The following is a 17247-nucleotide window of genomic DNA, read 5'->3' on the forward strand; positions in this document are numbered from 1 at the left end:
ATACTACTTAAATCACAACCAATTAATTTAAACGTTGTGTGTTAGGAATACTGTTTGCCTATTGCGCCATCTACACTAAATGAACAAACATGAAATAATTATTTTTTCGCATGTTTAGGAGCCTAGTTACAAGGCGCCCTTTATTTGACCTACAAGTTCTACACTGAACCACATATTCGAATATATTTATACATGGGACATTTTTAACAATTACCTATTTGTCCTGAAGATGGTCTGACGGACTATTCTGCCACTACAGACTGAAACGTTGACTATTACGTCTATTTCCCCATCATTAATTGTCTCTGAGGAATTGTTATCTACTGTTTTAGATGAATTTTCTCTTGATTGACTAATTTGGAACAGATGTACACACTCATGAATTGTAGTTTTTTTTATAATTCCTCCATCATGGTGTTTTATTGTTTCCTGAATGTACCCTATTGATTTCTGACTACATTAAATTTGAATCTGTTTTGAAGAAAGACTTACTCGTGTTCTTTAAAATTAAAAAAAAAATCTATTTGAATAATTTTATTGATTACTGGATTTACTCTAAGTTGAATTACTACCGTGAGTTCAACACCCAAATCACTAGCTATAATTCAAATCTGGATAAGATCAATGAATGAAATCCCTTGTAGGCACTATTACTTACTATTAACTTTTAGAAAGCGGGCATTTCTCTGCACTTAGCACTTTGTGTGCCTTCTAGCATGTCTCCAATACACGTCTGGGTTTAGGTGACATCTTCTACTTGTGAATACCCTCTAGACAGACACAAACACAGGACGCTCAGCTGCATCTGCAATCATCTGCATACTGATGGGTCTTTCTGGACACAGGTAAGAGGAGGGACTGACAAGTACACTTCATTAGGTAGCGTCCGGCCCATGCACAAAGCACTCATCAACACTCAGGATTAGCCTGGCAGACACGACTGGGCTGAAAGGGGGCCCGTGCACTTTAAAGACTTTCCTTTAAAGTCACCTCCACTTCCAAGGTATTTTAGGGTATAAGTACTGGGGTTCTGATCAATTCTAATCAGACACTTTTGGACCTGCATTGCTGGCTTTACATCTGCACACTGCCAGATTGACTGCTGTGCTGCCGGGTGCTACTGCCACTCTGCTAACAGCTTTGTTGTGTTGGCCTGCTGCTTGTTGAGCTGCAGGAGGGATTGCCACTTTGCTACCTACATTGCTATTCTGGCCTGCTCCCTGCTACCCCTGAATTTGTGACTTTTAGTGTTCTCCAAGGGGTTGTTGGCTTGCCCTCTGTTTCCTGGAGTCTCAAGGCCATCAAAGACTTTGTTTTATAGTCATGACGCTGCTGCAAGAGCCCAGTCTGTAAAGAATTAGCACTTCACCCAGCATGAGCTGCATTTCATGTGCTGGGAACTCCAGCACTCCACTCTCCATCAGGATAGAACCCGTGTTGGAAAAAAAGGCACTCCGCACTTCAGTACGGGGAAGGACCTGCACCACTTTAGCAATCTGCAGCGGTGTCCTACCAAGTAAAAGTGTGGCCCCGCTGAACACCTCATTCCAGTGTTGGCACATTGCCAGGGTAATGATAGGTCCCACCTGCAATGCCGGAATCACCATGGCAGTTTCTGCACCATCAGCATTAAACTCCTTTTTGGAGCTCTGATCTCCCCGCTTCAACGGTGGGACAGATAATTTGCCACCCCCAATGGGGATAGCTGAAATCACATAAAGATTATAGTAAAACACATCATAGAAGGGAGTGTGTATTGAATGCATTTGATGTAGTATTTTTAAAATAAGCATATCAGAGAAAGTATACATGTGATTTCTATTGTTTTGGTCCTGTTTTGATTACAATACAAAAACCTATATTTTTATAAATATGTGTGGAGTCTTTTTGTGGTGCATTTATTTTGTTATTGTGGGTGTATGTGTGTTCCATAAATACTTTACACATTGCCTCTTTTGATAAGCCTGACTGCTCTGTACAATGCTATTATACGGTGAGGACATTTCATCTCAGTGTGTTTCTAACTTAGCCTGACTAGAGTGGTGGGTTCAACCTGACTGGCCAGCCAAAAACCCCTTTTCTAACAACCACCAACAATCCATTGTGTGTTATCCTACCTCATAAGTATGTAGATGCTAAAACTGGGCACAGAGTAGATAACATCACAGTCCATGTGTTTAAATGAGCATTTTACCATCCTTAACATTGCATATTTCAAGTGTATTAAGCGTGGCAAGAAGTGCCAAATATGATTGAAGCTATAGAGCCAATGGTTACATTAGCATTGTAATGCACTTTACTTTTGAAATACTTTGGGGCAGATTTATGTTAACTGGCGCATCCCCGGGGATGCGCCAGTTAACATGCGCCACAGTGCGCCACTGCTCCGCCACCCATGGTGCGCCGCATTTATGATGCGGCGCACCATGGTGCAAGGCAGTGAGGATGCGTGACGCATCTCTCGGCGTACGGGCGGCGCATTGCAGGAGTCATGTCGCAAGTGCGCCATGACTCCTGCAATGCACAGGAGCCACCTATTCAATGCATTGTGCGTCACCCTTACGCCTGCTTCAAGCAGGCGTAAGGAATTGACGTAGAAAGTGGCTGAGTGAAATCTCAGAGATTTCACTCAGCCACTTTTAGGAGGCGTTCCTGCGCAGGAACGCCCCCCCCCTGCGCAGGAACGCCTCCTTATGGCGCAGGGGTTTCCAACGTGACGCATCTCCTAGATGCGTCACGTTGTAAATAGGGCACATTGTTTGCGCCGCCGTTGCGTCACATTACGTGACGCAATTGCGGCGCAAGGAGGCGCAAGGGCATCATAAATCTGCCCAATAGAATTTAACATGAATACTATTTAAATTGTCCTGCCATATTAATTCTCTTTTTTCACAAAAATATTGAGTCCAGAAACACTCACAGTAGGCGTAATTGACATCCAATAGATTGGCTAAAATTTGTGTGGTGCTGGTAAGGCTAATTTACTATTTTAACTCCAGTCCCAGAATATCTGGGAAGGTGTAACGTTCTTAAGAAATAATCCAAGATGCTAATTTACTACCTGAACCCTAGCCGTAGAATATTTGGGGTAAGGGAAGGAAATAACAAATATATTAAAAACAAGCATTTGCAATGCAAGAGGTCTCGCATTTGCGAGAGTTTAAGCTATTGGCACTGTAAATGACAATGCCTTTTATTTATCTGTTTCGATAATTAATACCTAAATAAAAGGCATTGTCATTTACAATGCCAAGAGCTCAAACTCTTGTAAATGCGAGCCCTATTTAATTTCAATGTAGTGACAGCCATTTTCCCGGGTTGCTTGGAAAGTGAAAGTGTGCATGGCGCGCTGAATGTTGCAGGAAGCATTTCATGTCTGCAGAAGGAGAAACTCATTAAAGAAAATAGTGCTTACAGACTAAATGATACATATTGTGTAGCAAAAGAAGTAAATTGCCTGTCCTCATCGGAGGTTAAAAATGAAGACAAGGCAGTACTAAGGAGGGACTAACAAGCCGAATAATGAATCAGAAGCCAGCATTTACAAAAGACAATGACACAAGCCAATGCAAAATATGGGCGGAGAGTGGGCGGAGCTTAACTTCTGTACTAAAATACAGCATGCCTCGCAGAGCAGCGCATGTGCTGCACAGGCTCGACCTAAAAAGGGGTTGAAATACTGTTAATTTAGCAATGGGGGTGGGTGCTAACCAGTAGCCGCTGCTGAAGGAAAGAAACTAGGATTCCATATGTTGGGTTACACAACACATCTTTCCATATAAAAAAGTGATTCGCGACATGGTGATCACTCAAGCATCAATTTAGGATCAAGTAGTAGAAGCAGAAACCACTGACAACTATGGCAGAGTGAGGAGTCTAACTGCACTGTAGTGACCTGTTCCAAATGACGAACAAATGACACTGTAAACAAGCTATAGGAATGACTTATAAAATGTACTACTTGATGTGTGCCCCATGAAAGGGTGACAAGCAAAGTTGACCATAATGGACCCACAACTTGCAAATGTATTTCTAAATATTCGTTTAAAGATTGTTTTAAAACCCCTACAATGGACTTTACACCCTAAAAAACCGATATCAGTGTGGCACATTCATTTCTGACTTTGAGAAGGGTCTAGTGAGGGGGCCCTCGTAGAAGTGTAAGACTCTTTTGAACTAAAAAAAAAGTCCTCCAACAATGTACAACACCCAGGAAATAATCCTGATTCTGACAGTAGGCAGTGTACATGAGAAATGTAATTTCTTTGTAAACATCTCACATCCCATCTGATATAACTCCAAGATCTTCAACTTTCAGAGTTTTCACGTGGCCTTGTAGTGATGGTACACTATAAGTGAACTGGCACAGTTCATCAAAATGGCAAATCCACTTATACACAAAGGAGAAGGAAAGATATCTCAGAACTGGAGAGAAATAATATGGAATCCTGATGGAAATTCGAGCAAAACAAAAACATATAGAAAAGTCATATAAAGCATCGTATTGCTCTGGTTTCATATATATGCTGTAACAATGACAAATATTTAGTTTTTGCATGAGAACTCCTGAAGAATTGTAGCACACAAATACCAGACATTGCTAGCAGGTTCCATCTTCTGTGCTGCGCAGTCACAGGCTGGTATTTGAATATTTACATTAACATTCTACACCTGCTTGTTACGGTGGTGCCCAGCGATAATGTAACATTCCTGAGATAACTCTCTTCAACCTGACACTCTTGGCACATGAAACTCATCTACCCACATATGTTATTAAAGTGAGGATAAAAAATATTATGACAGTCATTAATTATGTTGTTCCTAACTGAATTCTAATGGGTAACTGGTTTGAGGTTAAGAATTTGCCCGCTAGTGCACCTTTGCCCACAGCCTTGGGTTTCACTGAACCCACCTCTCTCAACTCATGTTCAACTCCCCTTTCCCTGCTTAGGAAGACGATCCCTTCACTGCCTCCTTCTATCCCCCAACTTTCATACACTCACAACCTGTCACTTTATTTAATGTCTCTGAGCTATTTTTCGTCACTATTTCGAGGTCGTTATTGTTGATCTAAACAAATATTGCATCCACTGTATCTCCCACCACTACCTCACAGGGCAGTACATATGTACTATTCTTAAGGACCCATCCACTTCCAGGAGACTTGCAACGCAATTGTAGTAGTTGCTTGAGCTACTAAGCAGGGTCTGGTGGCTTAGTGGACTAATGCATCCACAGTAGGGGCCTGCGTTCGACCTCATGGTCACAGGTTCAAATCCCGGTGGGTCCACTCAGCCTTTCATCCATGTGAGGTCGATAAAATGAGTACCGTTGGGTAACAATAAACATCTGTTATTCAGCCCCTTGAGACCCTAGCTTGGGTGATACGTGCGCTTTACAAATACACATGTTATGTTATATGTCGCCAAGCCGTACATCACATGTTATATAGTGAACGTGTCCCCTCTGAGGAGTTGTGTCCCTAAAGTACCAGACAATGCACCATCAGAGCATGTTATAGTGGGGCAGCTTAGCAAGAGCCATAGGAAACCACAGAAAGATGATGATGGTGCTTAACCTGACTTGCTAGTTAGGCGCATAGGGGACTTCAGGTGCAACCTGATCAGCTCTAATCTATTGTTGGATGGAGACTGGAAGTGCCTGTCGGTTCGCAGATAGTAAAGGTGACCAAAGCCAGAGGTTAGAAAAGAAAAATGGGATGTTAGTCTTCTGCCAGCCCCAGAATTTAGTAGGTGTTGTGTGAGTCTGAGGTGTGCTGATAAAGTATTGCTAAGTGTCGAACCATGTGCCATCTGGTACCTTGCATTAAAGTGTTTGTTTATGGTTAGGCAGGCAGTGAATTTAACAGTGTGTTTGGGTTCTGACGAGGTACCAAGGTGCACAAAGTTATTTGTGCATTGGGCATACAGTTTTGACCTTAGATATCCTCTACATTGGGAGCTAGTGTAGGGCAGAGGCAATTACAACTTGTCTGATGTGCTCTTGCCTATCAGAGTGCATATCAACTGGGTCGCAAAGATATTGACTAGTTGAAGTTTTAGATCTTTCCTCAGCATTTCAGTTAGTTTAGAAGGCATTGCCATGAGATGTCTATTGTGAGCACAAGGGTGGTTGTGTGTGTGGGGGGGGTCTGAAAATGTGGATATTTCCACTGCACTATTTCAGAACTCCATTATTCTTTCTCCAAAAGGCTAAAACCTGTGAGTTATTTTCAACCGTTAAATGCCACTCTCCACCTTAATCTCTTTAACCATTAGGCCCATCCACACATTGTGCATCACCTCTGCTCTCTGTCCACGAGGAACTACATTGATACTCATGATCTCACTAACCAGATTACTTCATTGCAAACTCCTGGGCTATCACAATAATTCATTGAGCTTTTAAAATGCCCCACACAACCAGATGAGTTTCCTGCACCTCCAAACACGAGGATCAGGCATGCTGGGTCACACACAGAGCAACACGGTTACCTGAACAGATGTATCACTTTAATACTGAAATGTGTAACTAGCCTTGACTGCCGAACATTACTCAGGCCATCTGACCTGTCCCAGGCCACCAAGCTCTTGGTAACTGCTGTATGCCCTGTAGCCCCCCATCTACACTCATAATTCGTTGTGTCAAAATTGCTGTATAAATTGTTTTGTACCACGTTACGATGTATCGTTTGTACGACATTTCCACTGAAGATGTTAATCAAATGCAAAATAAATATCAATTTAAAGTACTTTCTATTCACATGAATTTACTTTATTACGGTTTATACGGGTGTATATATCGAATGTCTGTGGGGTGCACATTAGTGAAGGTTTGTGGGTACAGAAGCAAATCACAATGTATGGTGTCTGAATGTTTGACGCCCATCTTAAAAACTCAACCAATCTGCGATGGCACAGAATGAAAGAAGCCCATCAAGGTTAGAGAAACTACTGATATTCATAATATAAAAAAGTAAGAATAAGTATTTGGAAGGGGGGGTTTGGAGGAATTTCAATTCCATAATGACATGTAAAAAATCCTCAATTAGATAACTCCTTTGCAATTGTCTAGTTGTGACAATTTTATGTATCTGTAAAGTGTTGCTGATATTTTTCATGAACCAAAACAATATTAGATGGTTTCATAAAATAGTACATAGAACTATAGATGATTAAGAGTGTATTATGAGGATGTTTTTCACCAGCGGTTCTGAGTGAAATCAAATAGACAATAAGAGTGAAGCTCAAGGGGTCTATGTCAATTAGAACCCCGAGGTAAAAAACATCCCCTTAATTCACTTTTTCTTTACTTGATGGGAAAAGCATTGTGTAAAATAATGCCCTTCAGGTGTTGGAAGCAAACGTTGGACCTTCAGTCTGAGTTCCACTGCAAGATTATTATATTAAAGCCAAGTTGCAAGGCCCATACAGTGCTGTTGGAGAGAAACTTTGTGTGAGTCGTAGTAGAACCATCAGTAGTAGTAGAGGTACAATTCTTATATCTGGCGTTCATTACATTCTGGGGTTCTTTCCTCCTGTGTGAGTAATTAAGTGTACTATTTCTGTTGATAACTTAATATTGTGATGTCCTCTTTGAGCAAAGTTTCTACAAGTATTAGAATCCCATGCAAAAATATTTGCCAGAAGGACGTTTCTCAACCAAAAACTGAGTGATACTTAGACTAAATAATCTGCCTTTGCCTGGCATTTAACAACTTCCACCATCTACTGGAAGTTGCCACCAAATCTGAAATAACAAAGGCAGCACCCTACTCCTCACAAGAGGCAGTGTAATAAAAGGTCATTATTCTGTTTGTGTAAAAGAGGATATGGTCCACCCTGAGGGAACTTGGTGAGAATCAGGGCTATGGGGGCTTCCCTAATGGAGGCCTGTCAATGCATGGCTAATGGTAAAGAGTATACCTCTGTAGTACCATATTCCTAGGCAGGGGTCTCCAACCAGTAGCTTGTGAGCTACTGTAGCTTCCCAACTACCTCTGAGTAGCTCACCTGTGTGCAGCCCATCTTATTAAATTAGAATGTTTTTGCTTGGTAGAATTATTATACATATTAACAAATTTAATTATGCAGCGTTAATAATATTATTATCTGTCAGTGCGTTTCATTGGACATAAATAGCTCTCAGTACAGGAGAGGTTGGAGACCCCTGTTCTAGAGGCAAGCAGAACTCTGAGAAACCTTGTTGAGCCTAACAAAGTCTCCCTACCCCTCCTGGGCCCCAGTACTGAAGTTATTTTATTTGTTTTATATCATGCTAATAGTCAGATTTATTCTAAGGCACTTTGGAATGGCACAGCTGCAGAAGAATAATAAAATAGTGAGTCCAAAAAGTGGATCTTAGCTATATGGGAGTCATATAATGAGGTTCCTTATTGAGTTACTTATTGAGCTACAGTTGCGCTACTAGAGGTAAACTTATGAGCAGTTAGAAGTTCAGAAATTAGATTTTTGGTAGTGGAAAGTGGAAGAAGAATCAGGTAGTTGAAGGGTACACAGATCAACCGAGAGAACACAACTGGAACTTGTTGTTATTCATAGCTGTGTCAGGTGATTGTCTGACCAGCTCTGAAGGGTAATTTGTTCAGCGTCACTGTTAAAGGCAGACAAAGAGTATTCATAGGTTTATGTCCTGTACTCCCAAGGAAGGAAATGCATTGATATGATAGTCTATTGAACTTTAAAAGACTCATGGTCTCTACACTGGCTGGAAAGTTGTTTCAAGTCGCCTCACAGTTTATCGTCGGTTGTGCATGTATTCTTCGTTCTCATTTCAGAAAGCTTTATGTATGGTGCATACCACTTTAAGTTTGACTCTTGCACCCACTGAGAACCACTCAGTTACTTTTAACATTGGTTTAGTGTGGTTCAGATTATTACATTTGAGATCCCATCTTGCTGCCTGATTTTGCATTTGTTGAGGCTTGTCAATCAGTATTTTGGAAACACCTGTGTTAGAACATGTTGCAGGAGCTGGGCAAGACAATGATTGCACGTGTTACCTCAACTAGATGCCCTGTTTGATGGAGTGGTAGAACTTTGCAGAGTACTGATTGAGAGGTGTTGGCTCCTTCTAAAATGATGGTTATTTGGGTAGGGTTCAAGAATTCCGCGTATGGTCCTCACATTACAAAGAATTGGAATTCTTCTTTGACCTAACCAGTTGTGATTATCAAAAAGGAGAACAATAGGATTAAAAATCCATTGTTTTATTTCTGCTCAATAAACAAATTTAGGTTTCAGTCACACTGAGGTATAGAAAGTGTAACAGAGTTTGATGTGGCTTAAACATTCAGTGTTGTTAAATTCATTTTTATTTCATTTGTGGGTTTTACTGTTATATGCTTTCATCTAAAGGTGTAGGTTGTTTTCATTTTTTCAGCCAATGGAAGTAAACATTAGGCCTTGGTGGAGTTTGACTCTGCAGAACTCTGCGAAGTGCCGGAAGAACTCTGCCACGCTCCGTGGAGTTCCGGCACTGGTGGAGCCTGTTAAGTCACGATGCGCGCACTGATTTTTAGCGCTGGGAATTTGTCATATGCTGTAAAATCAGTGCAAACTGCACTATGTGTCATGCCAGGGGGCACTGCTGCTTTCTGCCGCTCAAATAGACATTCTACTCGAGCAACAGATTTCTCAACACCAGCGGGCGTGCCCTGCATTGACCACCCGCGTTGAGAAATCTCGCCAGGAGGAGGTACATTGCATGATTTTTCTCTCAAGCGCTCGCCAACTTAATGTTGGTGAGCCGCTTGAGAGAAAAACTCTGTCCCGCATCACCATCTGGTGCAAACACCACTAAATTGTCTGCAACCCACTAGGATTATGACAAACAGTTATCTATTTTTGGCCCAGCACGAGGTTAGGTAGCTCATTGGGGGTTATATTGGTTTGCCCTCCTCATTTTCTTCACACACCAACCCTATATTTCCATAATATTTTTTACAGGCATGGCAGTGGTGTGTCAAATGACCTTCTATCATTTTAGTTAATGCATCACAGAAACCAAATTCTCCATAAAGGTGGAAGACTAAACGGCACCACAGACACTAGTGCCAGTCATAACAATTGTATCCAGTTGAGGGCCGTGTCTTGGCTTACAGTCCGCTCTTATATTCTTATAAGTAGGATGCTGTGGTCTACTGCATCATATGCTGTGGGACGTTGCAGGGGAATCAGTGCGGCTTGGTGGACTGAACCTGAGACAATGGACAGGGCTGCTATGATTTTGGCTGTCCCCTTCATCCTGCTCATAGGCCTCAATCCTGATTGGCAGTTGTGAAGTAGCTTGTGTTGTATTTTGGCTCACTTTCAAGATGTATGCTGTGATGAAGAGGATACAAAATGAAGCCTATGTTTGGCTAGAGCTTGAGCCTTTATCCACCTTTGGGAGCTTCAGCAAAGAGGTGACTGCAGCCTGCGTCAGACGTTCTGGCATCATCCCCTTGGCTGTGGGTGTTGGGGAAAGTGTATGGAAGAAATCCTTAATGTATGATGCTAGAATGGACTCCACCAGGAGGAGTAAAGTTTTCATTTCTTCTGCTTGCTACTCACCCGCCCATTCTGTAAGCGCTGGAAGGAGGAAAAGAAAGATACCATTGAATGGTCATGAAGATTCTTCCAAGTCATCTATAGTGATTGGATGCTTGTTATTGTGTGTTCTGAGAATGACAGGAAGGTTTCACAGAGTTGATCAATGATTATGCAACACGGCATGACATCGCGAGGTATAAGTCAACCAGAAGGCAACATATTTTGCCTTGCCCCATACGTCCTACTATTCTGTAATACATTTTACCACAATGGAGAGAAATGAAAACTCCCATAACAAATGTGTTTTACTATTTAGAAGTGGAAGACATGAGCAGGTTCTGCTATTTGACCAGTTCAAACTTTCCAATGGGCAGAGGGTGGCCTGCTATTTCAGAAAATGCTCTATTTGTTGTTTAGTGCTCGAATGGTAGGTTCTTTTCTTTCCTTTCTCCTTTATTTACCCTCGTTGGTTCATGAAAGTGTTAGGGAGCAAGAAAGCGTTTTTACTTCCTGGACCCAAATGATCAGCGAATGCACCTGAAGGAGTGGCCTTGCCATCAACTCTTCAGGTGTCTTCTCATGGGTGCAATGATTGTTGCAATCAAAATTGTACTAGGACACACGGTACTTTCTTCTGTAGTTCTTTTGCATGTTATAATAGCAAAAAGCAACATCCATTTAATATATGATATTAAAAACCTCAGTAAACAGGAGATAGCCAGTAAGGGGGTGTCTGGTATGTGCAGTGGGTGTGGCACATTCCATCGTTTGACTGTCACATGCCTACCGGGAATCACGTGTGCTTAGAGCACACAGCACCCCCTTGATGCATTGGATGTAAGGGTGTGGCTCTGGAAGTCACCCAAATATTGTAGAAAACAGAAATATAGTTGTTTAAAATAATGCACATTAAACAACAAAAAGCAAAGCAGTAAAACGGTATGACTCTAGTCCGTCTATGCCTGCCTGTCTGTCTGTCCATCCGTCCTCTCGTCTGTGCTGTATTACTCAAACGACTTTCCACTGCGGGGCGTGGCTGGGCGCTCGGTAATGGAAACCGTTGCCTGCAGTAACAAGTTACTGCTCCGCGGGACTGGGATTCCGACGGCTGGTTATTTGTACTCGAAGCATGCGTGTTAAACATCTGCTGATCTGAAGGTCAGAAAGAATTCACTTCTTTTATATTCTTTGACTCCTAACACACGTGGCCTCTTCTCAAGTAGCTTCTGTGCGCTAGACTCCCCGGTAAGCAATCACTGTTTTCACGGGACACAGCTCGAGCCCTGTTCTCCTTCCATTGAAAGGTTACAGAAAGCCAGCGTGCCATCCGATCTGCTCGAGCCCTGTGTCTCGCACAAAGGCGAGGAGCATTTGTGAAACATCCAGCGTGGTTGTGCTCCAACAATTGAACATTGTATAGACCTGCTAGCCGAGCAGATTCCACGTGTCTTGTCTGCTCGATTGTCATTTTGTTTCACACCGAGATTCATTTGTTTTTAAAGTGGACGGGTCCGTCGTCTCCCGCGGAACATGAGGGCTGGCTGCTCTGAAGCCCTATACAAGTGGACATCTGCGGCCTCTTCTGTGCAAGGTGCACATTGCGAAGGAGGCCCCGAGAACCCATGCAGAAGGAAGGGAAGTGGCTTTCATTGTGCAGCAGGTGCAGTGGCGCCGGTGCCAAGAGCCCACAGGGGTACACCGAGCCCTGATAATTAGTGTGGGCTCATTCCGATCCTTGAACTAGGACTCCGCTACTGATAGCAGACCCCACACTCGTTCAGCATACACAATGAAGAAACATCTCCGGCGTGCATGTTGAGTCCTGGCGAAAACGTTAAAAAAAAGGACTACGCAGTGAACCAAGCAAAGTAAAAAAAAAAGTTTGTTCTCTCTGAACCAAGCACAAGAATAAATGAAAACGGATTAATGTGGGGATGATTCACGGTACTTTGAGGTGTAAAACATTCCCTCGGGTACTGTAAATCAAACAATCTGTGGGAGGCGGAATGATATACCCACTGCCAATAGAAAGCTGTGAGGGGAAATGTATTGCCCATGCGAAGCCAGAGCTCACGCTTCATCCATTGGAAAGAGATGGTAACAGACATGCCAGCCCTAAAAGCAGCCTCCCCAGCCGGAGGCAGCACGCTGCGAATGCCAGACCTACTTCTCGCATTTATAATGGTCTCTGACCATGTAGGCACCTTTCTAGTTATAAGGACATTTCTCCTCGAGTCGGGAGACTAGGCTTCGAGACTGACGTCTGTGACTGCACCCGTCTCCAGCCCCACCGAGATGGAAAAACTAGACTTCTCGGAGTCCTACGGGGAAAGTTTGTTTGAAAGGTCTGTCGGTTGTAGGGGAGGGGGTGGAAAAAAGCAAACGAGTTTAACTGTTTGCGAAACTACTTAAAACTCCTGGCGTTTGGACCATAAGACACTGGACTCGAGCAGAAATGACTGCGCTTCCCATTCTGTACGAAGTAATTACTGCAGACACAATTCACTTTTCACTTTTTTATAAGCACGGTTCATATTTTTAAACAAGTAAACGGCGAAACAATTCAAATAGAAATAAAAACTGGTCGTTTAAACATAACTAAACAAAGTATCCACTGGGGGCACTTCGCCCTCACAGACCTGCATGCGGCTGGCCGTGCCTAACTTTTTCCATTGCTGCGTTGACAGTCGCGCGCGCACACACGTCCTATGTTTATAGGACTGCAAGCGATACTTGCCATGTTTGGGGCTGCTTCGGTGCAGCCTTTCCTGTAATATTCTGACATTTTATACAGGGCACTGCCAGCAGGGAGATGGCCTCAGTGGACTAACCTAGCGATCGTGGAATTTCCCTGGGTGCCCCTGCACCGGGGGGAGAAAGAGGCGACCCTCGCGTGCCAGGCACAGGTGACTGATTCCCGCCCAGCCCCGGTGGCTTCGCAGAGGTACCTCTGAAGCTTAGTAAAACCCAGCTGTGAGAAGTCTACACTCGTGACACTATGCTGCACATGGAGTTACAGGGACCATTTGTTAAAGGCGCGGCCGTGTGTGGTTGATGTAAAGTGGAAGGCTGGCGCGAAAAGTTCCCCCACAAATATTATAAAACTGTCAGCGCAGAGTTTGTCGATCGAACTGCCCTTGATTCAGGATGCTCTACTGTGCACAAAGGTGTGACCCCCTCCCCTTACCTTGCTTCTCTCTGAGCAGGTGGAAGCCCCCTCCCCCGACGCCCCCGCGCCGCAGCGCATCCCTTACCTTCACCACGTCGTCGTTGAGGTGCTTGGGGTCCCTGTCCACCAGGTCGATCTCCTTGGTGTGGGCGTCGCGGCACGGCTTCTCGTGCATGCACTCGTCTGCCATGACTTTGTTGTTGGGCTTGTAGATGTTCCCCTGCTCCCTGATGGGCGACGAGTACAGGAGCCCCTGCGTGGCGCGCGGCCGGGAAGAAGGGAAGAAAAGCAGCGTTAGGAGAGGCGTCTCACCACAATGCAAGCAGCAGGAGCGAAGGAGGCAGGGCAGTCCGTTTGGGAGGGAGCGCAGTGGGCTGCCTTTTAAACGACAAAATGAAGACACACCACACCCCTCGGTACCAGAGCACAGGCTCGCACCACCAGGGGTCAGCGGATAGCGGAGCTCTCAGTGCTCAGAGCAGGGAGACTCCACATTCCAGGGGATTCCCTCCTCCGCCTTTCCCATCGAGGACGCCCACCCCACGAGCAGCTCAGGCACAGAAGACCCCTGCTCCAGCAGCAACGCGCTCACAGGGGAGGGGCCGGCTCCGCACAAACACCTCTACTTTAAAAAAAAAAGGCATTTATTTATTTAATGCGATTTTCTATAGCGCGATCATTACCCAAAGGTGTCAGAGCGCTTTACAAAAGAACCAGTTGTGATACATAAGGATTTAGGATTACGTGAGTTACATAAAAGATACAAACAGAAAAGATTGCAAATGTACAAGTTGTAAAGTCACAGAAGAAAGAGATACAAATGGATAAACTCTAAGAATCACATAGGAATGGTAGTGAGTACAAGGGCCTACTACATATACTAGTGGTTAGAGTTATCTCTATATAAATATATACAAATAGTAGATTTGCTCAGGATTATATTTTACAAGCTATTAGGCTGGACAAGTATATATTACATATTTACAGACTTAACGGGGAAATAAAAAAAATCATAAGGGGTAGAAAGCGGTAGGTACGGTGGTGCTATCTATCAGTACCTTGTGCACAGAACAACCCTGCCCACTAACACCTCACCCACAGAGGAGCAATGTCCCACAGGTACCTCTCTCGTAGAAAACCCCGACCCTACATTCAGCTTACCCACAGAGCACCACTACCCCACGAACGGAACACCTCACCCACAGAGCACCACAGCCCCACTAGCTAACACCCCCAGAACAAGGTAAGGACCACCTTGTGCACAGAGCAACATCGTGCACAAATGCATCGCCCACAGAGGGCTAATGCCCCCCAAGTACCTCACCCATAAAGAACACCGGCCCTACAGTCACCTCACCTGCCCCACGAACACTTCACTCACACAGAGCCCCGCACCACAACCATCCCTAACACGCAGAAATCCCGGGCACCGGGGAGCTGTCTCCAAACAGAACCCCGCCCACGCACCGCTCGCCTAGACCAGCAAGCCCCACAACCAGCCCCTCGACCCTCAGAAGGCCACGTTTACAGGGGCTCTTTCTTCAAAGAGAACCCCGCCCCAGCACCTCACACAATGATGGCCGTGGCAGAACCTTCACCTCAGAGGACCACACCCCACAAGCAGCCCCTCGACCCTCAGAAGGCCTCGTTTACAAGGATACTTCCTTCACAGAGAACCCCGACCTAGCACCTCTTACTCTCACTCACTTTCCCCACGGATGACCCGTTGCCAGGAGCAACTTCTCCACAAATTACCTCACCCACAAACCCTACTAGAGCATCACCGACAAAGCGCCGCTTCGCACTTCTCCATAGTGGAGCCCGGTCCCTCCCGCTACTAGCTCAGAGGGAAACCCCGTGCCATAGAGACAACATCACCACTGCCCCTGAGCACCTCCCAACAGAGCATGGCCTGGTTTAAAAGCACATCACACCGGGAGCACACGAGCCAAGCAAGCCCAGATCACCCAAAGGACGCCGGCCCCACGAGCCCATCATTCGCAGAGCACCCCCATATGAGAACCGTCCCCCTTTACCACATATGAGAACCTTACCCACAGAATCTGTCAGTCGCACGATCACAAGTACACCCACATCTACAAAAACATACAGGTACCCACATTATTTACACACTGGCAATGCTCCCAAGCCCACCCACACGTAGAAGCATACAGTCAGTACTGTTGAAAAAGATAAGTATGGCATACACGTGCGTCCACAGCCAAACACACAGCTCACACATTCGCATAACATCCCCACAGACAGCGCCATACCATGCACACACTCTCAGGCAGGCGTGCACACCCCGCACACCCACGTACTCTGGTACACTCACCCTCCACGCAAAACAAGCTTCCCCACTCGGGTAACTGCAGAAAGGTGATAAGTGAAGGTGGACACACCGGGCATGTGTGCCACGTGGGAAACCCTAGTGTGTGTGAGGGGGGCGAGGGGCTTCAAAATTGGTACTTTCCCCTTTCAGACGAAAAAAAAACAGGAATACGGACCCGGAACCCTTGGAAAGCTGCAGAGCCAGCGAGGGAACAGAGCCACCGGGGGTTGAGTCCGTGCACGCCCCGCTCCTCCCAGAGCACACTGGCAGTGATAGGTGCAGCGTGTGCCAGCCAGCACATACCTGGGCTGCACTGGCTCAGACCCCAGTGATGCCACTGCCACGACCCACCCCACGCACCGAGAGCGGTGGAGAGAACGGGCGCCCTACCTCGGATTCCACGTATTTGCCACCAGACATGCTGCTCCGGGCGCTGCAGGGAGCTGTGCTGAGCCTACAGAAGGGCAGGGACGACTAATTTAAGTGATCTGGGAAAGGAAGGTAGAGCATTGTGGAAAGCGCAGAGAGAGAGAGGAGGTGTCCCGAGGCGAGATTGCTTTTGGACACATTCCAGGGTTTGTCCTCGTTTTCTTTTGGATGGATGACAAAGGGCGCTCGACACAGACACACCCGAGCCTAAAGAAGCAAAAAAACAGAAGATGGCAGTGGGGTGAGGCTTTTAATGTCTGCACCGTAGACCCCCGAGCAGTGCAAGCCCTTCACGCTCGTGCAGTCAGTGGCGTAGCCAGAGTGCCGTGCGCCATAGTGCAAGGAAGAAAAGGCACCCCGCTGCTTGAACTGTCACGTACAGCAATGATCCGTGTACAGTGGCTCACTCAGGCCTCTGGGTCTCGGTGCCACTGCACCTGCTGCACCAGTGAAAGCTACACCCTGCGTACAGCAAAATCAGCACTGCTGTCTTATTGCTGCTGTGCAAATACGCATTTGGTGCATATCTGGAAATGTTTTACATTCCCAACAATCCCGACTGTAACCTTTGTGTTAATTAATATTTTGAGACTCGGAACTTTGCCATAGGGAAATATTTGCCACGGGCCCATCGCTGGCATTTTGACCTTGATGCAAAATCCTTTCAAAGTGTGAATTCGCTTCTACACCGTTCACAACTCTTCTTTAAGCCTGCCCGTGTGTGCTTTGAGTAACACCACGATTATCCTCGCGCTGGGATTGTC

General features: G+C 45.2%; 1 protein-coding gene across 1 annotated transcript in view; it reads right to left on the minus strand.

Moving 5' to 3' along the window:
* CAV1 (caveolin 1) overlaps positions 1-16566 on the minus strand; it is a 102973-nt gene extending 86407 nt beyond the window's left edge. Inside the window, exons 1-2 of the mRNA XM_078674355.1 lie at positions 16445-16566; positions 13808-13975 (exon numbers count right to left, since the gene is read on the minus strand). Coding sequence (XP_078530481.1) covers positions 13808-13975; positions 16445-16474 — 198 coding nt within the window. The 5' untranslated portion in view covers positions 16475-16566. The remainder of the gene's footprint in view (positions 1-13807; positions 13976-16444) is intronic.
* Between the last annotated feature and the right edge of the window lie 681 nt (positions 16567-17247).

This window comes from Lissotriton helveticus, chromosome 1_1 (assembly GCF_964261635.1).
Source record: "Lissotriton helveticus chromosome 1_1, aLisHel1.1, whole genome shotgun sequence".
Taxonomy (NCBI): domain Eukaryota; kingdom Metazoa; phylum Chordata; class Amphibia; order Caudata; family Salamandridae; genus Lissotriton; species Lissotriton helveticus.